This window comes from Calidris pugnax, unplaced genomic scaffold (assembly GCF_001431845.1).
Source record: "Calidris pugnax isolate Ruff unplaced genomic scaffold, ASM143184v1 scaffold14, whole genome shotgun sequence".
Classification (NCBI taxonomy): Eukaryota; Metazoa; Chordata; class Aves; order Charadriiformes; family Scolopacidae; genus Calidris; species Calidris pugnax.
The window spans coordinates 2,285,321-2,311,227 of record NW_015090793.1 but is presented as its reverse complement, the minus strand read 5'-3'; the positions used below and the strand labels follow the sequence as shown (position 1 = coordinate 2,311,227).

The 25,907-nt window shown below is 37.0% G+C and overlaps 1 protein-coding gene across 1 annotated transcript in view; it reads left to right on the top strand.

The window, feature by feature from the left end:
- Positions 1-25,907, top strand: part of JAKMIP1 (janus kinase and microtubule interacting protein 1) — a 98,851-nt gene that overhangs the window by 21,360 nt on the left and 51,584 nt on the right. Inside the window, exons 3-8 of the mRNA XM_014936042.1 lie at positions 1,711-2,205; positions 14,992-15,201; positions 15,869-15,988; positions 18,300-18,446; positions 19,047-19,187; positions 22,355-22,414. Coding sequence (XP_014791528.1) covers positions 1,711-2,205; positions 14,992-15,201; positions 15,869-15,988; positions 18,300-18,446; positions 19,047-19,187; positions 22,355-22,414 — 1,173 coding nt within the window. The remainder of the gene's footprint in view (positions 1-1,710; positions 2,206-14,991; positions 15,202-15,868; positions 15,989-18,299; positions 18,447-19,046; positions 19,188-22,354; positions 22,415-25,907) is intronic.

The following is a 25,907-nucleotide window of genomic DNA, read 5'->3' as shown; positions in this document are numbered from 1 at the left end:
CCCAAAGTACCTGTTTAGAGCCAACCTGCTTTCAATAAACAAAACAATGGGCCTTTCCTGAACTGGAATTAATACTTTTAATTAACTCTACTTTTTTGTTTTCACTGTAGAATCCAGAACCTTCCAAAGCATAATTCGTTTTAATTATACATTCAAAGTAAATGATAGTTTGAATATTACTAGAGATCTCCCATCCTTTCTGTGCTACTCTGAGGCAAGTTGCAATTCTGGCTTAGTTTAGCATAAATTAAACGCATTGTATGGCTACAGATCCAGCTTTGTATAGCAGAGATGCAAGCAGTGTAGGAATATTGTGACACTGACTAACATCCTGCTGCTCGAGAGCCTCCTTTTAGCATGAAGTGCTGTTTGGTATGTATGATTGTATTGCCACTCAAGGTTAAAACACAAGTCTTTGAAATCTCTGCCTCTGACTTTGTTTTAGATGAGAAGTACATGCGGAGAGCTCATATTTTGGCAGTCACTGTGGTAGGGATAGTAGAAAGGTGTTACTGACATTATACATGATGAAATACATTATAGTCTTTCTGTTATAGTGTAATAGAGAAGCAAGCCTTACTCCTTTTTTTTTTTTCCTCTTTTCTTTCTTCTAAATTAATATCTAATCCCACTTGGAAAAAGCATTGCTTTCCATGCAGCCTGCTGAGCATCATTTTATAATAAGGCCTCATCACAGTGGGTATTACTATAATAGGCTAGAAGACCTTTCCCCTACTCCCCCCACAACCCTTAGAGTCACTGGCCTATATTTTCTGAAGTATTTGGGGACTATAAATACCCTTAGTTTTGGGGGGTGTCCTGTCTGAAGTCCCTTGAGTAGACTTGATTTTTTTAGAAGACCAATTCTTCTGGCTTATCTAATAAGGACTTTTCCATTTAAGTAGCTAAGAAATTAAGAAATCCAAAATAAATGTCTTTTTTTTTTTTTTTCTCTCTCTGCCCTCCCCTTTAATGTAGTTTCTATTCTCCATGTTCCTACTGTTAAGAACTCCCCTTTGTTGATAGGACAGATTTCTCTGTTTCTTCAAGTCAAGATCCTTTCTCATCTTATTAGCAGGAACTACCTTAGGCCAAGTAGTGGATTTAAGTGTAGTAATTGGAGAACCAAATCCCAAAGACTGTATGTGTGTGAGTTGGGTAGATCAATCTATGCCTGTCTGAGCATCCCATCGGTAAAACAGAGATAGAGCTGCTTAGCTACAGAAGGATGTTTTAGGAATAAATTAATTGAATATATGGGAAGATTTAAGTCACTATGAGCATCCACAAAGCTTGGTCCTTCACATAGTAGAAAGTTCTCTAACATTTCCGTGACAACGTAAACACAAACCCTTTTCTCTCTGTTTGGTTTGCTTTCCATCTGAGCGGTTATGGATGAGATTAGTCTGGGGTGGTTGGTGGAGGAGATAAGGAAAGAACTAGATTGGATGCTGCTCAGTTTTATTTTATTCCCTAAACCTGTGAGAACTTGCTGCCAATAGCACATCCCCATGGCACACTCCTGCACACACACAGCCTTTTTCTAGCCCTGGTTCTCCAGTTATTTACTGGAGAGAGAGGTGTCAGGTACATCATCTTTGCTTTTGAATATTCAGGGTGAGGTTTTAATAATGTTTAAGAAAAAGCTCCCATTGTGACTTTTAGAAGTGTGGTAGCACTTGTTAATCAATACTTATATTGATGTTCCAGGTGGGTAAATTGAGAGAGAAAATCCAAGAGGTCAAGCAAGAAAGGGAGCAGGAGCAGCACAAGCACACTGCCTATGTTTCTGAGCTGAAAGCCAAGCTCCACGAGGAGAAAATGAAGGAACTTCAGAGCGTCAGGGAGCTCCTGATCCGGCAGCACGAGCAGGAGGTAGCAAGAATGGTGAAAATTAAAGATGGAGAGATCCAGCGTTTGCAGTCAACAGTCAATGTCCTGCGGGACGGGGCGGCTGACAAGGTGAAGACGGCGCTGCTGAGCGAGGCGAAGGAGGAGGCTCGCAAGGCGTTCGACGGCGAGCGGTTGAAGCTGCAACAGGAGATCTTGGAGCTGAAATCTGGCAAAAAGCAGCTTGAGGAAGCTTTGAACAACATCATGCAGGCGGATAAAATGAAGGCTGCTGACCTGCGCACGGCTTACCAGTCCCATCAGGATGAGATTAATAGAATAAAGCGGGAATGTGAGAGAGAGATCCGCAGGCTGGTAAGTTCATTAAGTAACGCGTGCTTATTTCAGTTTTTAACAGGTATTACTCTATTGCCGTATGTGCCCACAAATAATAAACCACTTCTTTTTCAGTGACATCTTTCATCAGTGCTGGTTGCTACAGTATGCACCTATTTCCACTACTTTCTCCTCCTTACAGCATGGATGAATCTTGGATCCATGTTTAGCCCAACCCAATCCAAAGCTTTATGTCCCACCAAATAGAATTTGAGTGAACCGAGACTTTCCAGGATGAATTTTCTCAACAGAGCAAAGAAATAAACTCCCTTTCCCACTCACTTTCCAGGATGAATTTTCTCAACAGAGCAGAGAAATGAACTTTCCCTTTCCCACTTGCTCAACTATGTTTCCTTACAAATTCCTGCTGATCAAAACAGTCAAGCATTGCGCACTTGGCAATGCAAGAACACCTTTGTGAGATGGCAAACTTAACTTTTCAGAGAGCTTTTATATTTATATTGGAGGAACCAGTTGTGCTGAACCAAGACAATGTCTTTGCATCATTATCCAGGTTATTTGATTTTAAGCATTTTTTAAAATTTCTGTGCATTTTCTACTGCAGTTGAAAAGTTAGGGCCTAGTACAGCAGGCTTTTTTCACGCTTCATAAACCCTAGGATTTCAGCCCAGATGGCAGATTATGCTGTTTGTATAAAATCTAAATCCAGGCAGTATTTCCTAACAGTGGGTGCCCCAAATATTTCAAGTTTTGCAGCTTTGTAAAATGTAAAGAATCTAAGATGGGCTGTTTGCAGTAGTACATTTAGAGAGTTCATCATCAAATGACACTTCTGTTTGGTACCATGATATTTTCCATGTATATATTTGATTGTTAATCTGTCTAAACTACCACTGCAGTAGCTATGCAAATAAAATCTAAAATTATAATAGGAATAATATTTATCATATATCAAGAAGTACAGACTTTAGATGGAATAAAGCATCAGGTTTTTTAAGAAAAAATGTTTTATCAGTTTTTGTTTACACAAGTATGTGCTCTTATTTATTTTAATTCTCGGGAAAAATGGTGGTGAGGGCAAACTACAAATGTGTTATATCTGTTTAATGGTAGTGGTTTTCTGTCTGAGACAATGAAAGATTTTAGTGCAGTTAATAATTTTGCTTTAAATAAATTTGAGGTTGATCAAGTCTCAGGGGGATAAATTCCTTGATTAATTAGAGAAGACTGCAAAGATTCACAACGTGAATTTTGTAAGCATACTTTCTTTCATATTTTGTTCTATATTATAAATGTAGAATTTTAAAATTCTGAGCTTAAAGTACAGGTAATTTTTAAAAATTGTAAAGAGTAGAGTAGGTTGCTATGTTGTGGCCTTTATTTTTCTAGAAAACGTTTCTAATTGAGTTTGGCCTTCTGAAACCCAGGAAATGGTGAGGTGAGGCACCCCAAATTCTGTCATCCTGGATTGTGCCAGTAAACACACCTACGCTGTTTCTTTGGGTGGTAATGTAAAGGAACCACTTATTTCTTCTCTTTCAAGAACGGAAGCTTTCAGCCTGCTGTGACAGGAAGAATTCACTCAGAAGTATAACTGGAGCCTCAGAGGGTCTCTGTTACTCTGTGTGTCTAAAAAGGTGTTTGGAGAGTGTGCAGGAAACTCCTGTTATCCACACCCAGCCCCAGAGGAATGCCGGTGCCAGTCTTGTGGGCTTTCACTGGAAATCTTCATATCTTTCCACAGTTTCATGTCTTTCTCCCTCAGGAGAAGTACAAGGAAAAAATATCAGGAGCCTGGTGTTGCCTTGTAGCGCCTCGACTCCTTTCAGATAATGAATTTCATTTTTTTTCATTAAATTTTACGGGTTGTTTTTATGGAAGAGAAGTGTTGCTTCCAGGAACTCGTAGCAATTTAGGCAGTTTTTCTTGCATAAGGCACCCTTTAAATCTGGACCACGGTAGAAATTACTGCAGAGTTCCTGGATGACTCTTCTTCCTCTGGGAGTGGGATTGCAGAATCAGATCATCAGGATATTTCCCTTCCCCTTCTCTCTCCCATTTCAATTAGCGCAAGGGATGTTCGCCTTCAATTTCAGATTAACCCTGTTAGCTACAGTCTTGGGGTACTTGGTTTAGTCCCTACCCTTATGGGATAAAATGACAAGGATGTGGCAGGCAGTGTTATTAGTATTAGCACAGTTCTGCAACTGAGCTTCAATTAATGTGGGTTTTTTTTGTATGTGTTGTGTTTTAAGGCAGTATTAAGAAATCAACATCTTTGGTATTAACGGCCTAAATGGGCTGGCCAAACTAATTCAAATTCAGACAGAGTAATTCAGGATTCAGTGTCTGATTTTCTTGTCAGACTTGGCTGATTTATTTTGCATTTTAGATCACAGGTTAGGTTTGCAGATGTATTTCATATAGATATTACAGCTTTAAAAATAAAAAAATCAATATTTTTACCATTGATTTTAATACCCGTGACTAATTTGAGTAAAATCTTGCATTTTTTGTCTTCCTGTCAAAAAAGAATGTAGTGAGAAAGGAATAAAGCAAAATCCATTGTCTATTAATATGTGAATACAATTACATTATGTGCATAAACAGCGTGCTTGTGTTGTAAAAATCTCAGTATTTTAGAAATATTATTAGTCAATTTCGAGATTGTCCTCACAGCTTTGAACTGAGCTATGAAAAATACCCAATAAGCCTCTATACAAACAAAACTGAATGGGGAAGATCCTAGTGTCTAATAAGGGGAAGTGAAATAGCTATTTGGCAAAACATATAACACACCTTTTGTATGTGCAGTATGAAATTATATTGGAATTTGACATTTCCTGTGATTGACTTAATATAAGTGATCTAAATGTTTTCATTAATTAAAGGACAGCTTGTTGACATGGGGTTTTTTATCTATTTTTTTTCCCCCAAAATAAAAAATATTTTTGCTCTATATACACATTGGCACAATGTGCTGACAACTAAGAATTGGAAATAAAAATAGCTGGTAACAAACTGGAGAGACATGAAACAGGTGTCTTAAAAGTAGAGACAACATGGAGAGTAAGATAAGAAAGCAAGAACAGCTATTGCTTAGTTTTTTCAGCCAATATGCTCTGAGTTGTTGAGTCTGAACAGTTGTATTATTCTGTCAATGTAGTATGAAAACTGCTGAGGTGGATTCAATACTTAAAACCAGAAATAACATTAAAAGACAGCAAATAGGAAAAAAGAAAAAAACAAATCAGAAATAGCAAACTGAGAAATAATCTGCATGAAGGAAAAATGTTAAAGCCTGCTTCTATGGATTTTTTTTTTTTTTTTCCAAAAAAAGAATATACAAAATCATGATTGTACTTTTTCACTCATGGAGCTTCAGTATAAACAGCCCCATGTCATACATTCAGCTGAGGGCTGCACAGGCAAGCGTGTACATACCTAAATGATGCTGGATCAACAGACTTCTGTTTTAATGGCATCCTTGTAAGCAGTATGTCTGGTTTCCTTCAGTGATCTGGGTGGTACAAGGTAAATTTATTAAGTTATGCTTATGAAGTAGGTTAATGAGCAGGCAACTGTACTATGAGAGCATTTAATGTATTAATCTAAATATAAAGAAATGCACAAAATAACAGTGTAGTTCAGCCAATTTTTCCTGGACCTCAATTAAGCTTTGTCATTCAACTGATTTATTTGGTTTTAAAATCAAGTTTAAAGTTAGTGTTCACTGGTAAGTAAAGTTTCTCTCTATTGCCTGAAATTGCTGAAATAGAACATTCAAATTGTTGGTGAGTTTTGGCAACAGAGCAACCTTATTCTGATATCAGTATAGCTGTGAAGGAGGGCATGAATATTAAGTATATCATATTTGTTAAAGGTTACATTTATTCTGGGACTACCTGGACGGAGTTTTTAAGAAGGCCTTTACTTTGCAAGGCACGTTTCTCTAGATACAGTGGAAACTTTACAGTGCCTGCCTTGGAAAATATATGCAAAAAAAACCCCCAAATCATTAAAAGTATATTGAATTATATCATCATTGATTTACTCCTTTATAGTATTTCTTGAATAAGAAGGAAAATGGATATTTATTTTTGTCAGGCATTGTTAATATAAAGATAATATTTAAACTTTGGAATATACAGATTATACTTGTGTCCTGTGTTTTTTGGTGTAGGGTTTTAGTAAATATTATTTCCTCTATTGGAAATGTATTTATATCAAACCTTTCACCTATTTTACAGACCAATACCACTCAAACTTGTTAAAATCTTTGCACTATGATCTTCCTAATTATTCCTAAACAGCTCAGATTAAAATGAATTGAAAGACTTATTTCACTTAAATGTAAAATAGCCCTAGTTTTCTATATTCAAAATCAATACAAAAAAATTCCATTGATCCAATTAGGTGTACAATCAGATCTATGATTAAGAGGGCACAGATTATACCAGATGAATTAAATTTGCTTATTTCAACTGTATTCTTAAATAACCTCATAAAATTTTCTAAAGAGTAATGTAACATTACTACAGATTCATAATTGCAAGGAAAAAAAAATAATCCTTTTACTATTAACAGAATCAAAGTGAAAGAAATTGTTTTGAGGAGTGATTTTTCAGAAGTTCCTATCAGCCATGATTTATGAAGATGGATGCACTATTTAAGTGTCCTTAGTCTCCTTACTTCTTTTCAGTGTGTCCTAAATCAATGCAGTACCTGGAAGAATGTAATTCAAACTAATAGATTAAGCAGTTTTTAAAGGTAAAAATCAAGGCATTTTCACTTCTGTTCAAGGAACAGAAAAACCCTCTGCTGAAATAAGTATGTGCCACTTATATAGTGATCTTTTTAATTTTATTTCAGTTTTGTACCTGTGTATAACACTGTATTTCATTATTTAAGTGAAGACTTCTGAAAGACTGAGAGTAAAATCTTTTCAAAATTAAGAATTAGATTGTTTCAGTTCAGGACAAAACCAAATTTCAGCTCAAGTCCTTCACAAGTTAGTGTTTTTTGACCTTGCACAGCTCTTAATGTGTTTGTCTGCCTTTGCGTCTTACTTAGCATTGACATTCCATACAAGAGGTGCAGTATGGTACAATTACAGAAAAATGTAGATGGTGAGGGTCCTCCCGAGGTCATCTTGCTTGAAGATGTCCTGCTTGAAGCAGGGCTGCCTTCCAAGTTGGATCAGGTTCCTCTGCACCTCCTCCAGTCCAGTTTGAAAATCTCAGAAGACAGAGATCCAGGATCTCTGGTCAACCTGCCCCAATGCCTGCTCAGTGTGAAATTTTTCTTCTCCCTCTTTCTTTAACCTTTGGTGATTATCCTTGTCCTTTTGCTGTGCATCTCTGAGAAATATCTGCCTTGTTCATCCCTGCATCCCCCTTGAGGTAGTTGTAATGCATCCCACAGTCTTCTCTGTGGCTGCCTGACCAAGCCGGGCTCCCTCACCCATTCCTCGACTGTTGTACACTGCAGCCACATAGTGGTCTTACTGGCCTTCCTCCAGTTTATGGAACCTGTGCCAGTATGTCAATACCTTTTTTTTTTTTTTTTTTTTTGTGCTGGGGAGCCCCGAAGTGGCTCCTGGTGTGGTTTCACAAGTGCTTAATTAAAGGCTAAATCACTTCTCTGTCCTTCTGGCTGCTCTCCTCCTGATTTGGCCCAGTATCAAGTTAACTTCAATCATTGCAAGCTCTCACCTCTGACCTAGATACAACTTGCCCTCCAGGACACAGAATTTTTTTCCTTTTTTCTTTCATTTGTCTTTTTATTAATTTTTTTCTTTTTTCCCTTTCTCCTTGCAGACCTGCCAACTTCAGTTGGCATCCAGCCTTCTCAATTGCAGGAGTTCAAACCCTGCCAGGGCAGGACATTGTATCTGTCTTTGGTGAACTTTGTGGGGGATATTTTTGGCCTGTTTCTTAAATATTTCAAAGTCCCTCTGAATAGTATTCCCTTCCTCTAGTGTAGTAACAGCTCCCCCAAATTTGATATCATCCACAAATTTGGAGATGCTGCATTCCATTTCTTCATCTGGGCAGTTGATAAAAGTTGGTAAAATTTGTTATTGTCTTCAAATTTCAAGGGGTAAAATTTAGATGATCAAATGAAAAGCTTTTGCCTTCTGAGAGATTCAGCTTTGCTTATTTTTTTTACTAAAACATGAAAAATAGTGGGAGCAAAAGTTTAACACTCCACCAAAACCTAAAATTACGTCCTTTGTGGTGGTGTCAACTATATTCTAGTAACATTCACTTTCTCCTACATTTCTATTACTAGGATTTTGCCATTTTAAGGCAGTGAAATTCGTATCTTTAGCTTACAGTCAGCAGCAGGGGTGATACAGAGGCCCTTTGTCTCTGGAATTTCTGGTGCAGGGGGACAGCTGGCTGTTGGCAGGGGCACTCTGTGACCCTCTGCTGCCCTGAGAAGGAGGGATGGAGCCTGCCTTTTCTCACTTCACTTGTGCAGTGGCACGTATTCCTGATCAAAATCTTGAATTTTGAGACTGGAAAGCTGAGGTTTGAATCATCCCAGCGTGTGCAGCCATGCATGGTTGGGTAGAGCCTGCTGTAGCGTGTGTCTTCTCAGCCGCTTAAACCCGTGTGTGTTTCACACGCAGCTGCTGATACCAAATTGTAGCTGCTTCTCTGGATTTTGCCATCTGTTGGAGATGCGTGTTTCAGCTGCATTCCAAGGCTAAGCTAATCTCCTGCAAAGACCCTTCCACCACCTCCAGCATTTTAGGACTGCAAGTAATATTTTCCTTTCCATCCTCTGAAGATTTATGCTTGTCCTCTCAGGAACTAACAGGACAGCATTCCACTGGGCGCTTGTTTTTTCCTGAATCAAGCTGATCTAATGAAAGCTTTTTAGAGTGCAGGCTCAGCATTTTGTTTCTATTCTTACTATTTTCTAAGGACTCTATTATTGTAGGTAGGTCACAAATCTGACTTTTAAATCTATATGCCCTACCACACACTTTAAAAAAAAATATGTGGAAAAAAACTATTGGAAGAAAATATTGACTGTTCATTTAGAAAAATTGCACGTGAAATTAGGATTAAGTCCCATCTACCTGTGTTTATGGCTCTTCTCCACTGGATGGCTGGCATCTTTTGTCACTCTTCCCTGAAGGTTCCTAAATCAGGAGCAAGCATGTATTTAAATAGGTGGCCGTGTCTAGTGTAGAGAATGCTATACTCAGTGCAGGAATATTTTAATTCCTCCTTCCAGGTGGGCTTTCAGCTTGGGATATTGTGTTAGGTCTTAGCGTTGCTCTGTACATTCCATATAGTTTTATCTTTAACTGTTTATTAGAGTAGCATCTCCTTTTTGGTTTTCTTAGTAACTCATATCCCTCTGTCAAGATGCCCCTATTTTTAGCGTTAAGGATTTAGTATAAAGATTAATTAAATATCTTCTGGAGAAGAGTGCTGTAGAATTTTGTTCTGCAGGAGATAACTTTGATAAGGATGGGTAAAGAGGAAAGTCTTACACTTGGCAATGCAGCAGCTGGCTTTTTCCACTTTGAAAACTGAGTATGTCACTGCCTTGATAGATCTAGCTTTTAATTCCCTGGGAATTTCTCTTTCAACTTTGAGAGGCTAAAGTTCCCCCAAAGGTCTCTGACTTTCTTTCACTGTGGCTATTGAAGTGTGGGATAATTGGCAGGGGGAAACTTTTTCCAATGGCTGGCTTGGTTCTCTTTCGTGTTTGATAAATATTATTAAAACACTTATTTCTGCTCATTTCTCTTAGCTGTTAGGATGTGGTTAGATACCTGTTCTTAGGATACTGTGTAATTTTGACACAGGCTATAAATGCTAACTCTTTGTTGATATAATGCCAGTAATTGCTGTGTTCAGCACCTAACATCTGACAGCACAAAATCCATTAATTAAGAAATGATACTTTACAAAGCTGTAATTTTTACCAAGAGCTTCAGAGTTACTTACACTATCCAAGGTGATTTCTCAGTTATTTCGCTCTGCAGCTGCTTGTGTGTGATCTTACTTCCTTTAAAATCTTCTTTCAGAGGGTATTTCCGCTACTTTTCTTCTCAAAGCATGCAATTGGATGTGTGTCATAACTTCACGTTGCTCCACTGCCTTCCTATCACAGACTTTTCATATTGAATTGTGGCATGCTTAATTGCATACAGAAAAAAATATGGCTGCTTTAAAATCCATGCAAAACAGAATGTAAAAGAGTTCATGTGGCCCTGTTGTATTGCATAGCTGCAAGAAGTGAGAAAATTTGCTTTTAAACTGAGAACAAATTTGAAACCAAAGCAGCCATTTGGAAGCAATTTCTAGGATAATGTATTTGATTTAGGGTGATGTCTGTGAGCCGAATGCACGGATTGGGATCTCATGGCGCTAAAACTGTTGGAAGAAAAGATGGTCTCTATCCTTTGTATCTTAATGAATAGCAGTAGAGGGAGGAATACACCAAAGAGGTAGTATGAGATTAGCACTGTCAGCTTTCAGTTGCCACGTGTTGCTTTTCCCAGCTACACTGTGCCACCGATGCAGGAACCTCTTACAGGCACCCGGCGTGATAGGTCCTGCACCGTGCTCCCTGGACCAGGAGGGGCTGAGGAGCACGGTGGAAAGACATCTACTTGTTCAGAACCCAGTCATGAATCATCAGGTGATGATTCATCACGGGTCCCTCCGGGTTTATTAGCTACCACTCAATGCTGGCCTTGACATACCTGCATCACTTCCAACAGAGAAATTCCTGCATTTCTATGATGTGCTTCCTATGTCTTAGGTTCCAAGGGATTTGTTAATGTAGGTGTCCTGTTTGAAGAGCAGACAATAGATTGTGATCTCAGCAGTGTAATTTCTCTTAAGAATTTGTTTTTTTCATAATTTCCTTTTGTATTTTAGAGGTGTCAAGGAAAGGAGAGATCTAAGAGAAATTTGAAGAAATGAATGTTTGTGGTGTCCCTTCAAGTAGGAACAGTGGCATGGGAGAAAACATGAGAATTCATGACTGCATATATGACAAGCTGATATTAGGGAGAGGACATAACACCCTAATATTAGATAAGGGATAAATGGACTGCAGTTGGGCTGTGAATATATCTGACAGTGAGAGTGGTGGCAGTTGTTGTTTAATGTAGTAAAAAGAAAAACAGTTTAGAGAATCCAGAGATGAGAGTTTTTTGGAAAAAGCATCATTAACAGCAGCATTCACATTGGATGGAGAGCAGACAGGACTAAATGGAAGGTCAGAAAGGAGAATGTTACAATGACTAAGGCATGATACAAGAATTCAGGTTAAAAGTTTACCTTTGTGTATGGATTTTAGAGCTGATAGGGAAAAAGAGTGTTTAGATCTAATCAAATTGTACCTGGGAGAGTATAGAATTAAAGATGACAACTGTTTTATGTATGTAAGCAATGAGTTGTTTAGGAATGGCTCCCTAGTGATATAAAACAGACATTAAAAAGCATGAAAAAGAAAGGAACGTTATATGTTGTTGTTTCTTTCCAACTCTGTCGTTTGGGCTAATGAAAAATATTCATTCTTTTTTGGATCGTGTGGATTCCTAGACAATCTTGGCTATAACAGTGTTCCTTTGACAACATGAATTTGGTCAAAATAGCAAGCAGCAGGGAATCCAGATTAATCCATTCTGGCTTTTCTTTACCTAATGGAAGATAATTCTCTCCCCACTAAAATAAAGACTGTGATACAGGGTCTAATTACAAAAGGCTGTTTTCCTTTATGCTGCCAGCTTTTTTGATTTGTGTAATCAAATGTGTCAAGAACTCAAGAAAAGAGGTGTTCTCCAGTGGTACAATACTGGCATGGAGACTTTGTGTGAGCTTTTACAACTGTTACAACATATAAGACTAAACTAAGCTAAAGTCTTTTGGGAGTGGTTGACCTTTCTTCTCCAGCTGTCAGCTTATGTTCAGTTTAAACCTAAACCATATCTCCTTTTCCTAGTCTTGTACTTCTTTCTTTGCTTGCCTGCCCTTTGACCTACTGTCTCTCCCACATGGAACTGAAGGATGTTCCATGGCTATAAAATATTTCTTTTTCTTTTTTTCTCTCTGGCATAATTCGTACTCTCTGTTAAGAAAGCAGACAGGGAAGATGAAAAATTTTGCTCTGTAGTGTGCAAGTCTGAAGAAAGGTGGTAAATCTTTGGGTCAGGCACTGGGATAAACTTAAGAAAATTGAGGCATTGACTGGGTGATGATGTTACATTGGGAAAATCAAAGGTGTAGCTGTCACCTTGAGGAAAGGAGAATTGTATTGTGCCCCAGGCCTCTGAAACAGAACTTAAGGTAGAGGTGTTACTGCTGCAGTTCTAGTCTTCATCAGTTTGCAATAAATCAGTTGCTTAGAAATTCTTCTTTCCGTTAGTTCATGCTTATAAAAAAATCGCTGTTGCAATGCTCTGTGATTTGTGTGTGTGCGCACACATGCGTATGTTTACATGAGTAAGAGATTCTCTAGTGCTTACCTGTAACTTAAAATGTAAACTCAAAATATAAAAGGTTGTGCAGCTATTGCCTTTATATTGCTGTTTTTAATAATTGTTAGTGTCTCGAAGATTTTTCTATTTGACTGGAACATGGGGTGTTGCTTTTTCTTTTTTTTTCTTGAAAGTTTCACCACATGTAGATTTTATGGTAGAAAAAACAGTAGTAGGAAGAGCAGAGGGGAATTCTGGAATTCTGCTTTCTCCTAACCCTTACCTCAAAACCATGCTCTTCCATGGCATTTTTTTCTAATGTGTGTGAGCTTTGATCTGTGGAAGGGTGACATGGCCGTGACTTCACCGGTCACATCTGTTTCGAACAATCTGTTCTGCTGCAGCTCAGCAAGTAGCAGCCTGTACTGAGATTGTTGTTTTCTTGTTTCTTCTGATTTAAACACCTCACCTATATTGTTACCATTTACCATTTTAACATGGGGAATATGACATGTGCCACTAATTGGGTAACCTTGGTTCTTTCTTGTAAAATGTATACCTTGCATGGCCAAATTTCTATCTTAACTACATAGATGTTCAGTGTGAGCACCTGTGTAATTGAAAGTGAAACTTTGTCCACAGTATTTAGTTACATGACATTTTTTCCTCCCAAGGGGTCCCTGATAGATGAGTGTTCATGACAGATAGCATTCAGTGAATGAGGCAGCTGCTTAATTTTTGTCATTGCTGTTCCCTGAACAGTCCCTCTGAAACCCAGCACGTTACAAATTCTTCCATCAATAAAAACTGCATTCTTTTCCTGCAAGTCCTTCCTGGCATACTGGAAAGTCTCACAACTCTGAATGAAAGGGAAATATTATACCAATTTACTGGATGAGGAATTGAGACCCAGTGACCTTCCCAAACCAGGAGAGAAATCTCCATCAGAACTGATCTCCATCAGTTCCAGTTGGAACTTAAAAGTAGCATAGACCAGCTTATTGACTTCAAATCTGAGCTTTTTATCTTCAATCATGACTTGATGGTTCAGCCAGGCCATCTCCTGCCACTCAGGTTCTGTACAAAAACTAATGCCACGTGCTTTGTAGACTGTGAAAGGAGTAAGGCAAGAGTCCTGAAAAAGCAAACTGTATCTAATTGCGTAATCTGATTGTGTTAATCCTGTACATCACTCAGACTTAACTATAAATTACTTCTAATTCTTCCTTATTTTCTTTTTCTTTTTTTTTTTTTTTTTTTTTTTTTTTTTTTTTTGTGTGACAACATAAAGGATTTCTTCTATGGATGTAGGGCTATGATAAGCAACAAATGTAGAATTTAACAAGTTCACAATTTTATTTTATTTTTTCAAATACGAATTCCATGGGTTTATGTTGGCCAAGAGAACAATTTAGTAAACTGAAGGAGATACAGCGCAGTTCCAATAAATATATTGTTAATGGTTAACAGGCCTGTTAAGAAATCTGTTTCTATAGTAACTAACTGCTGCAGATTGTCACTTCCTCTAGCATTTGGAACAGTACCAAAGTGAATTTAACACTGATGCTGCGAGGGACAAATCCTATGAGAGCTGCAATAGATCACTGCTAGCAGTATGCTTTATTTGGTATCGAGATGTATGAACAACACAGTTCAGTAACCATAGATGGTGTTTAAGAACTATTTATTCCTACCCTTTTTTCTAATGCTCCATGTGCATTTGCTTTTTTCCTTCTATACAAAGACTGGTCCTCATTTGAGTCTTATAGCAAGGGCACATAAAATGCATAGGTATGCTTAAGATTTTAAGTTTAAATGTGTGTGCGTGTATATGCTACTGAGTTTTAAATGTCTGTGAAGAGATTCACCATGTGTGATTTTTCAATAACAGAGAGGGAGGCTCAAGTATGGCTCAAGCTTTAAAAAAAAAAGCTCAGGTGAGTTTAAAAGAAAGTGTTTGTCTTATCTGGTACTAGCCCTCTGTTTCTTCTCTGAAGCATAGTGAAGGGAGGTTTTTCTTCTGCTTATAGAAGTGTGTATCCTCAGATGAAGTGTATGATTTGAGTGGCTATGTATTCTGTTTCAGTGTATGTTTGTACCTACTTTTTTTTGTCCTTTAAGTTGAGACTGCACTGAGCAAACTCATGATCAAGTGAAGGGCTGAAACTTTTTTAAGGGGAGGGGAAAAAGCTTCGGAAGAGATTGATCTTCTTTCTAGCAACCACAGTTTGGGCTGCTGGTGCAATTCTGAGAGAAACAGAACTTTGTTTTTGCAAGTTTGTGGATATGCATGCAGTGAACACTCGGAGATGTTACAGAAACTTCTTTCTTGTGTTGTTTCTTTCTAGATGGATGAGATAAAAGGCAAAGACAGAGTGATTCTGGCTCTGGAGAAAGACCTTGGTGTCCAGGCAGGCCATACACAGAAACTGCTCCTTCAGAAAGAAGCTTTGGATGAACAGCTTGTCCAAGTGAAGGAGGCAGAAAGATACCACAGTAGTCCTAAGAGAGAGCTTCCTGCAGGAGTGGGGGATATCAGTGAGCTGATGGGAAGCCCGGTAAGAAAAGTGTGTTTTCTTCAAATGTTCAACACAGAATAATTACAGCCTGGGTGTTTGCATTGGTTTTGTGGTTACTTTTAAAATACTAGAAGGACTAATTAATGGTAAACACGCTGTTTCACTGGTGATTCCTTGGATCTCTTGAATTTCAAAGACTGTTGAAAAATGTCAATATAGAACTTTTAGAATTTACATTGGGAACTTTACCTATGAACCCCATTATTATCTTAGCTATTTATTTCATAACTTCTGGAATTATTTTAACTAATGGTATCTAGATATTATACTTTTCAAATACTGTGCCAAGTGATTTTAATCTATCCTATGCACTAGATTATTTTTTTTTACTTCTAGCTGATAGTAAGAAATCTGGTGAGAAGTAACCAGTAATAGGTAAATAAACATTATTTATCTAGTTTAAAAAAAAAAAACACCTTTACATGCATTTTACAAGTAGACACTTTTCATGTAATATATCATATAGCCTTTCCACAGGATGTTTTTGTTCAGTGTTTCAGTTAATTAAAATGAGTTTTCCAGACATCAATGTAGAGAGCCTATTTTAAATTTACACAATCCACTTAAACCATGATGTTAAATTTATGGATAATAAAATATTTTTTTAAAACTAATGTTATATATCTGTGTGTTTTTTGATGTAAAGGAGCAGCATTTGGATGAACGAGATGTGCGGAGATTTCAGTTAAAAATCGCTGAACTGAATGCTGTAATAAGGAAGCTGGAAGACAGAAATACTCTCTTAGCAGATGAAAGAAATGAACTGGTAAATTAATTAGTAATAACACAGATGGTGACTGGGAGGGCATATTTATAGGAAAAGATTTAATGCCAGAAAGTCAGTGTTATAAATTATTTACAAATTAGTCCTGGTTGGCCTCAATCAATTGTAACTAAATATTACAGAAATTTCTATAGAAATTCGCTTTGTGCCCATAAAAGACATGGATGGAATCTCTCTTGCACTAGAAAAATAAAACTTTATAAATTTATTTTGGGATCATCTTAATCAAATTGACCGGTAGCTTTCCTGTGGCACTGTGTAATGATGTTTTATAAAACATGCATAATCTATGCACTTAACTCACTATATTAATCTTTTTGAAATTTGACATTGGTTTTGTGGCATACTTATGCTAGCTGGGAGTTAAAAAAGCTTTTTTGTGCTGGAGATGAAAAATCTGCCATTTCTCAAGGGAAATCTCTTAAGTAGGTGAAATTATCCTAGGAGAGTGATAGTAACTTACAAAAGAAAGGATATGACGAGAATTTTAAGAATGAATTTTATTAGCCTGCATTGCTACTTAATTGCTTGTACTGCGGTTAATGGTAAAATTCCCATTGACTGTGATGGGAGGTGAGTTTTTACAATAAGAATCTTTGCATATGTCCTCTCCTAATGCCCTATTTCTAGTGGCAGAAGAAAAGATTTTTCATTCTAATCAGATAAAATTTTCCCTTGTGCAAGTTATGTATCTGATTCTAAAAAAATGCTATGGTGTATGGTGAGGGCAGAAGGGGAGGGCACTCTTGCCACGTGTCAGTCAGAGTGAAGCACTGACATCTTCCTCCTTGTGTTGTCAGACTTAGCTCTTCGTGTTGAGTTAGGAAGGCTTTGTTTATCATAAAAGGACTTAATTTAGTTATGACATCTCAATGATTATTGGAAGAGCTAATTTCTGAAATTTTCTTGTCCAATATCTTGGCTGAATTTATTAGTGAAGAAAACAGAACAATGCTAGACTAAAATTGAATTAATTGAGGACATAATTGTGTATTTTTCTTTAAACTTCTCCTCTTTAAAGAGTTGTATAGTATAAACTGCCCTTTCATATGAAAAAATTGATGTCCTCACTAACAATTTAAATTTCTTGGGGTGAGAAGAACATGCACGTTAGCCTGGGTACAGGTCACCATTTTTGCTAGTTTGCCTAGATGCTGAGTGTTTCTTATTTTGGGTTTTTCCCCCACTTTTACTGCTATACTTTTCTCTGTTCTACAGTCTCAAGAACTCTTGCCTTTTTTTCAAGATTGCATTATGTAAAGACAAGATAATTCAGCCTCCTAGTCTTTTCTGTGGACATAAGTAATTCAAAACATCCTTGAGGAATGCTGAAGTACTGCAACATCTATCCTTCAGTGTCCCTCTAGATGGTGGGCATGTATGATCAGTCAACTGTTCTTCTTGATGCTTGACCTAAAGGCATAAGAAATATGGAGAAGGTTTTGTCATATTGTGAGACAATATTACATATACCCAGTAGTTATCAGTGAACTAGTGTGATTAAGCATGCCAAAAAATAATTTTCTCCTGAGAATGAAACAGAAAACCAAATACTCAATAAAATTATCTCAGGAGAAAGATTGTATTTTTCTCATTTCCAGTGAAAACTCAGTAAATTGAAAAATCTTTTGATTGGAAAAAATAGATTATTTTTTTTTTTTTTGAAAAATCTTTTGATTGGAAAAAATAGATTTTTTTTTTTTAAAACAAACAAAACAGCTCAAGGATTAATGAAACAGAGTGAAATATTGAATACACACAAACGCAAGAAAGGGCAGTAATTTGCTTCACATAATTGTCTAACATCATAAAACCACAGGAACAAAATTGAGCAGCTTGAAAATGTCAGCAGTATGCTGAGATTGAATCTGTGCTCTCTGGCTGACTTTCTCATTGCTCTAATTACACATCAGGTATAGCATTTTTAGAGCAGAGTAGGAAGAGTTTACTCCTTCTAAGGGGCAGTGAAAACAACTACCTTAGAGACCTAGTTGCTCACAAAAAGCTTTAAGAAATGAGATTAGTTTACCAACAAATCACGTTTATGGATCATCATAAGTGTTTTCCACGAGCAAAATCCAATGACCAGATGTAGTGTTTTTGTAGACTACAGAAGTGCTATTTCTTATCTGTTTGGACTCCTGTAGTTCTTAGTTCAGCAGTATTCTATATCAGATGCCACTTAATGAAAGAACTAAACTTTCTGAATGAAAGAAGAAAGCGAGTGAAAACACTCATATTTCTTCTTTCCTACAAGTATAAACTAAACACACTGATCCTTTGCCATTTGCAGCTGAAACGTTCTCGGGAGACAGAAAGTCAGTTGAAGCCTTTGGTAGAAAAAAATAAGAGGATGAGCAAAAAAAATGATGATATGTTGCAATGTATCCAGAGAATGGAAGAGAAAATAAAAAATCTGTCAAGGGAAAATGTAGAATTGGTAAGTAATTATCTCTGACATCATATTATAAGAACATATTGCACACAGTTACTTTTGAGGTGGAAGTGCTTGTGAGGTGTTTACTCTAATACAGATATTTCAAAGTCTTGAATTCAGTCAATGCAACTGAATAGTCATACTCTAAATTCAGTGACATGTGCTTTGTGTTTTATCAATTCATGCTGATTAAGGGAAGGGATCACAGATAGACAAAATGTGTTTGGAGGCTATAAAAGTGTATGACTAAAAATCAGCTTTAATAAATGCTGCTTTTATGATTAGAAGTCAGAACTGAATTGAGCTCAGAACTGAATTTGAGTGTTAGATCATTGAGTTCACTTATCTGCTTATTTTGTCCTAGATTTTCTTTGATTCTGTTTTAAAATATCTTACGTGAAATGGTACACAGAATATGTAATCTATTTTTTTGTTGTTGTTGTTGAAAGAGGCCTTATGTTGTAGTGGAGTATGCACTGATGAGTCCAAAGAATTTTTGATTACTACATCACACGTGAGAATTTTTCCTCATGTTCTAGCAAGTGACCTAAAAAAGTTCTTTATGTTTAATCTTTTTTTTCAATTTTATTTTAATTTTTGTAGAAAGAGAAGTTATCTGCACAACCAGCCCTGAAGAGGCACACATCTTTAAATGATCTCAGCAGCACACGGGAAGAACAAGAAATTGAGTTCCTTAGACTGCAAGTCAAAGAACAGCAGCATGTTATTGATGATCTCACAGTGGTAATGTTTATGACTGGTATACACATGTGCATGCACACACATCTATAGGCAAGCTAAAGATTTGAGAGCAATATTTTAACTCCAGTTGTTGTAGTGATACAGAAGTAGTTCTTTGGCATGGAAGGGTTCTTGTTGTTTCTCAGGTAGTGAAATAATTTATTTGGAATGTGTTTGAATGTCTGTACTATAAAATACTGACTTATTATGTGCTGCTTGTGGAAAGGAGTGCATCTACCTAACTTACAAAATTGACTGTCAACAACTGAAGAACTGGAAGGAAGGATCACGTTTCAAAATGTAGTGACTGAAACGTGTTGGATGTAGACCCGAGTGCAAAGCCAACCACTCCCCCCATCTAGAAATTATCCCAAAAGAAAGGAACATGCAGGTTGGCATTCATTTCACTTAACTAAGCATCTCCAACTGAGCTGGCCACGCTAGCTGTCTTTATAACAAGTGGAGAGAAATATGCATGATTCATTCAAACATAGGTAGCAGCACAGTTTAAGATTAAAATTGCACAGCTGCTGCATCCTGACTGTGAAGAACATTTAAGATGGTGCTCATAGATGTTTGCACTGTTTGATTGTGACTCTCTTGAGTTGTGTTAGAGTCGTCTGGTGCTATTTAGTGCAACGTATGATACACTCTTCTGGTACTGGCAGAAATGACGTGTCATCTCTGAGTGACCCTGCCCTTCTGGAGCAGCATCTGGAACTCAGGCAGATTATTCTAGAGCATCTCAAATGACACTTCTGACTGCTAAAAAATGATAAAATGAATGTAAGCTCATTCTGTCTAAATAAAAAAAATTAAACAATTGGATACTACATGGAAAATGAACATAGAAAATCCAAAAAGATAAAACAACAAGATGTGTTACTGCTCTGTCTGGAACGTTGTCTCTATTCTTGGCAGTCCCTCTGAGATTTTGACCCAGGATTTCTCTCTGTAATCAGTGCCAAAGATTGATGTCTGCATGCATTCTCCAGTGTCACAGTGTTACAAGCAGTAGGATGTTACTCAGACACTACAATGTAGGGTCTGATTCACAGAACAGTGCTGCTTTACCTTCCAAATACAACTGTACAGGCAGGGTCTGTGGCATGTTGTTAAATTCTCAGTATACAGCAGGTATAACCTCACTTATATTTCAGTGTAAGTATGAAAGGACTATTTTTACTGTTTCAGCCAGTAATCTGAGGAAATATATTGTATCCTGACTTCGGTCAACTTGTGATTAGTGTGAAAGTCAAATAAATAAATATTTAAAAATATGGTTTCATTTTTGCTTTGTTTCCAATTTATGGATACTTTTTCACTGTCAGAAATAAGTTAAATTGTTAACTAGGATACTGCTTTGGTTGGCAGTACACACTAATTGATGCTTTGCCTTCAATATGAATACAGTGGAAATCTGCAGTTCCATTGTGCTTTTCAGCTGTCTTTTCTGGCTCAAACCACACCTCTACAGAATACAAATGTATCATAATTATCAAGAATGATCCACATGTCACATATCCGATTAATGCAAAAGTCATCAGCTTACCTCCAGCTGAGACCAATATGATACACAGAAAATAAGAATGATAGTCTTAGGCAATATGGTTGTCTGAATTGGTTAGTATTGTCATTTGTAGGGTATCTTTGGTGCTGTGAAGCTGGTCAGTTCTTAAAAGGAAATCTGTCAAGGTAAACTCAGATGATTGCAAAAGATGCTAGTGATACAGCAAATGGTGTTTTTTAATTGGCATTATTATTATTCTGGTAGCTTGGTGTATTACTAAGGCAATAAATTAAGCAGTTTTCTTGCAAACAAGTTTAGAAACAGGAGGAGTGGGGGATTTTCAAAGCGTTTGTAAGTTCTGCACTGAGGTGAGAGGAAAGGAAAGAACGAACGAGAAGACTAGCTGGTTTCTCCAGCTGTTTGGATACCTGCTTGGGATGTAGGAGACCCAGGTTAAAGCAGGGACTGTGGCTTAACCAGGTATTGGAGGAGGGAACATTTTTCTTCCATGCTGTCTAAAATTCAACTTTCTGTTTTCAGCTTGACCTTAATATATTAATTATTCTGTAGCTTGAAATAATTGCTCCCTTCTACCTTGGCAATCACTTCCTTTCCTTGTTCTGAAAACCACATGTATAAAAGGTGCTGCATATAATTTATTGTGCTTTTCTGAATTATTTCATATTTTCCAAAACTTTGTTCCTGGAATAATGTGCTGATAACGATGAACATATTTATTGTGGTTTCCACTGGGGCTTCCTATTATCCAATTTCTGAACTGAGTATAAAGCAAAGAACTTTAAATAGAATAATACCATGCAGTGAGCAATAATTGGACACTTGGAACTTGCTATCATTCTTTTAAAAACAGAGATGTTTCAAACAAAGATGCAGAGCTAAGGAAAGAATCAGGAAAAAGGCAAGGAGACACATCACCTGCTTCCCATGTTGTTTTGCGTGTCCTCAACTTCGTGTTTTTTACCTTCTCTTTCTCCTTTTCTTTGGAATTCAAGGCTTGAATGTTCATAAACCCTGCATTTTTCTAGTTATAACCTCCTCATATTATGATATAGTTAATTATGATCTTGTTCCAAGGTCACAGTAGAGAAAAAAAATCGACTAAGTTGATGCAGACTAAGTGAGAGTGCCTTTGGATTTGAGACTTTTGCCCTACAAAGATAAATCATGTGCAACACTATCTGCATATGCATGGTTGTATATTAGAGTATGCCTGATATAATGACTTGTAATTGCTAAGGCTGGACTAGTTTTTGGCTACTGATCAGCTACTTCAGGATGGTTGGAACGCTGGAGTGAGATCATGAATTCTGTTTCCATAGTGAGCTTCTTGGTAAAAGAGTCAAAAGAACTGTCAGAAATCTGTGCCCAGTATTTAACAAAGCCTTTTCTTGCCAACTTCCATCAAGTGTTTGAAGTATATGGCTGAAGGCTTGTGTGCTAAAGGGATAAGGCACATAAAGGGATAAAGTACAGCGCGATGTTATACCAACGTGGCATTATTCAAAAGGATAAAGACATTGTCTTTGAGTTGGCTTTACCATAGGCTTTAAGAAAACTGGAATGGTGTTTCTTTGTGCTAGACATATCTAAATATATAAAAGAAACCTATACCAAAATGTTCTCTTCTTTTCCCTTCTAGGAAAGGGAACGGTTATTACGGTCTAAAAAACAGAGGAGAAAAAGTCTGAAGCCTCCAAAGGTGAGCAAACTTTCAGTTTTCCATGCATTTTGGCTTCTGTGAACAGAGCTTGTTTCAAATACTGCCTAAAATTTCATATAATTCTTCTGTTTTTCCTAGTGAGTGCTTATTAACTTTTTCTTAGGATGATTCAGGAGCTGCAAGTCTTGTACTGCACAAAAGTGTTGCTGTTTTTTGTTTTAAATAAACAATATAATTACACTTTTAGTCATTGTGGCCTAAATATTCAAGTAGCTTGAGGTCTAAATGATACAATGACTTGAAACAACTACCATTTCAAAGGACAAATGCTCAGTCCTTTTTAAAGAAAATACACTCTTTAATCTACTTGTACCAAGTAGATCTGCTTGATCGCAAAAACTTTAACTCATCCTAGAGATGTCATTGAAATGACATTTCTGTATGTGATATGTAAGTAATAAGAAGATTCTGTGTATTTTTCTCTGGTATTCTCTATTTTGCTCTAGAATGCGGAGTTCAAGAGAAAAATTTAGATCATAGAGACAGAAAAGTTTTGCTTCAGAGTGTAACTTTAACGTTTATTGTAAGATGTACTTAAAGTAATTAATTTTGCTGAATAATTTTTTTTCTGAAATTGAACATTAGCTGCCTGGAGCATGTGAGGGGAGGAGAATTGGGTAAGAGGGAAAAATGGAAATGAAGGGTGGAGAGATGATTACCATCTATATGGAGGCGTAAGATACATTCTGTCATAAATTGGTGCATGTTGTTAGTGTGTTCTGCATCGTATGTTCCTGGTGACCTCCAGGTGGTGCTTTTTTATTGCTCTGCATTCTGTAGTACCTGTATTCTTAAAGGTCTGTCCTTTGGGATTATCTGTTTCAGCAGTAATTTCTTCAAATTATGATTTGAATAATGTGTCTTTTACACATGAAGAAAGAAACATTCAGAAGTAGTAATAAATCTCACATACAGTTTTCTGTAAAGTAATGGAAAGTTGATAGACACCAAATGTGTTTACAGTAACCCTGAACCATTATTTCTTGGTGTAGTATACCTGGAAGTTTGCTGACAGCAAGTTTAAAAACAGGACATAAAATTAAATATATATTTCTATGTAAATAATAATGTCATTTCTATAGTCCTCTCTCTAGTTATTAGCCATTATCCAGTTTTAAATTCATCGTGTAAGATCTTTTGCTAAGTTGTAAAGTTCCTAATGAAGAAAACCTGCTTAATTTAAATTTTTAGGAGTTGATAACTAGTGATGCTAATTTCTACAGGCTGAAAACTTTCATAATTATTCATTTATGTCTTAAAAATGTTCTGTGTTAGAACTTCAGCTGACCTAGACTCTATACCCTTTCCTTTTACCTATTTTCTCCTAAGCAAGCTGCTGCTTTTGTGGTATCTTCTTTTCTTTATTGACCAAAGCAAGAGCTAAATAACATGAGTGTTGGAGAAAATGTGCATGATACCATTAAAGAAATTGTGGCAGTGCTATTTTTCATGTGGTAAGAGTACTATAATTGGGGGGCTCCTGCAGAGATTACTGCAAGGATTGCGGGCATATGAGCAGCAGAGTTAGTAGGCGTTTGTTTCTTATTTAATGATATGATTGATTCACCAGAAAGAACAAATTAGTCAGCAGACATAACTCCCACTAGTTATTCCATCACCTTTCCGTTAGCTCTTTGGTGCTGATATGAAATTGGCTGGTTTAAATTGTATTTGATGCTAGCCCCTCAAAGGGAAAGCAGGACTATAAAACAAAAACAAGTGAAAAAGAGAGAAAGTTGTGATGGAAGACTGAATGGGATTATATATACTATGCTAGTATACATACTATATTAGTTATTATATACCTATATAGACAGTTTCTAAATGAGCTAATTCCTTAAGGAAGGAAAGAAGTCATCAATGATATCTTTATTAGTGTCGTATTACTTGCCGTCCTATAAACCTGTAGGCTGTTCGCAGGTATGTGCAGCGCTGACTTGGAGTTTAAATATTTTTGATGATAGCTTCTAAAAATCCAATTCTGGCATACAGGCTGGTTTTCTTCTAGGTCACCTGATCAAAATCCTCAAAGGAAGCTGTTTTCTAGCATTTTGTTATTTAAACAATCTATTTAGAATGGGCTGGTTACCCAGATTGTACCATCTTCATCCTCCCTGTTTTTACCCCCTATCTCAGGAATCCAGATGAAAATGGTAGAATTCATCTAACCAAGCATTGCGAATGTGCCATTAGATGTGACTTGTTAGATGTCATTAATGGGGGTGAGATACAGACATCTCACTCTGGACCAGGGGGTAACATTAAGTGGTGATTGTTCTCCTCTGGCAGTAGGTATCTAAACAGGTCGTATTAGTTTTGTCCTAAAATTGCCTATTTTGCCTGTGGACTATGAAGACAGTCTAAGATGAGTTGCTTTATATATAGACATGTGCAGTGCAAGTCTATTTCTGTCTATGATCTGTGCAAGACTTTTATATCATGCAGATGATAACCTATATATAATCGTAGAAGAAATTATGTGTGTATCTGTCCTAACCAACCACTCGGAAGGGGAAATTACTGACGTAAATCTTTGGCTTTACTTTTCTAAGACTTGTTAAATGTAAAATTAGCATTAACACAGTGAATTACCAAGTTTGGCTGTTGGAGTTGGATCTGTTTCCAGCTGTGTCCCACTTCACTTGACAAAGTGAAAAGTGAAATAACTGAGAATTAGGTTTCATGAATGTGGTCAGATATAAGCTCAGACTTGAAGGTTTAGAAACATCCCTTCTTTTTTGGTTCTAATAAACAGGAACTTGGTACAAAGGGTAAAGACTTAGACTTATCTACTCCTACAGTGGGTACTTTTACACTCCTGATTCCTTAATTTTCAAGGTACTCTCACTGGACAGTGTCTGTGTTTGTTTTCTAGATGAGTATTTTCCTGACAGTGATTCCTGTTAGCTGGAACAAAACCTATGGCATGCCTTTCTCCATCTTTAAGACAGCTGCTTGTGTGAATGATGCTATGTCAGACTAGTCCAGTAGCCGTTGTAGCCTCATTGGGTCTAAATAACATCAGTTCAGCTGAGATGATTTTGAAAATACCTTTTTTCCTTTTTTTTTTTTTCAATCAGGTGTCTATTTCTGGAGCTCTGTAGGTGCACTAGGTTACAGTTGCTAGTCTAGCTTTGTCTGAGCCCTCTTTTGATTACCAAGGGGCACAGGAGTCCGTGGAACAGCACTTGCAAACAGCTCGAGTTCCCCTGAGGAAAGGAGGAGCAGAGTGTGATGGGGCTTTGTAACCTCTCTGGATGCAAGGTGTTTAGAGGACTTGGTATATTCAGGTACTGTAGGATAGTTTTCTCTGAAGTGAAGCAGCCTAAGTTGATAGAGGTTTATTTATTTTTTTTTTATTATTTTTTACATTGCTGTGCCATTGGACTTGTTGGGGAAAAAAAGATGTACTGGAGATGAATTTTTTTTTTGCTGTTTAAAACATGCTTTTTCCAGGTGTTTTTTCCTTTTC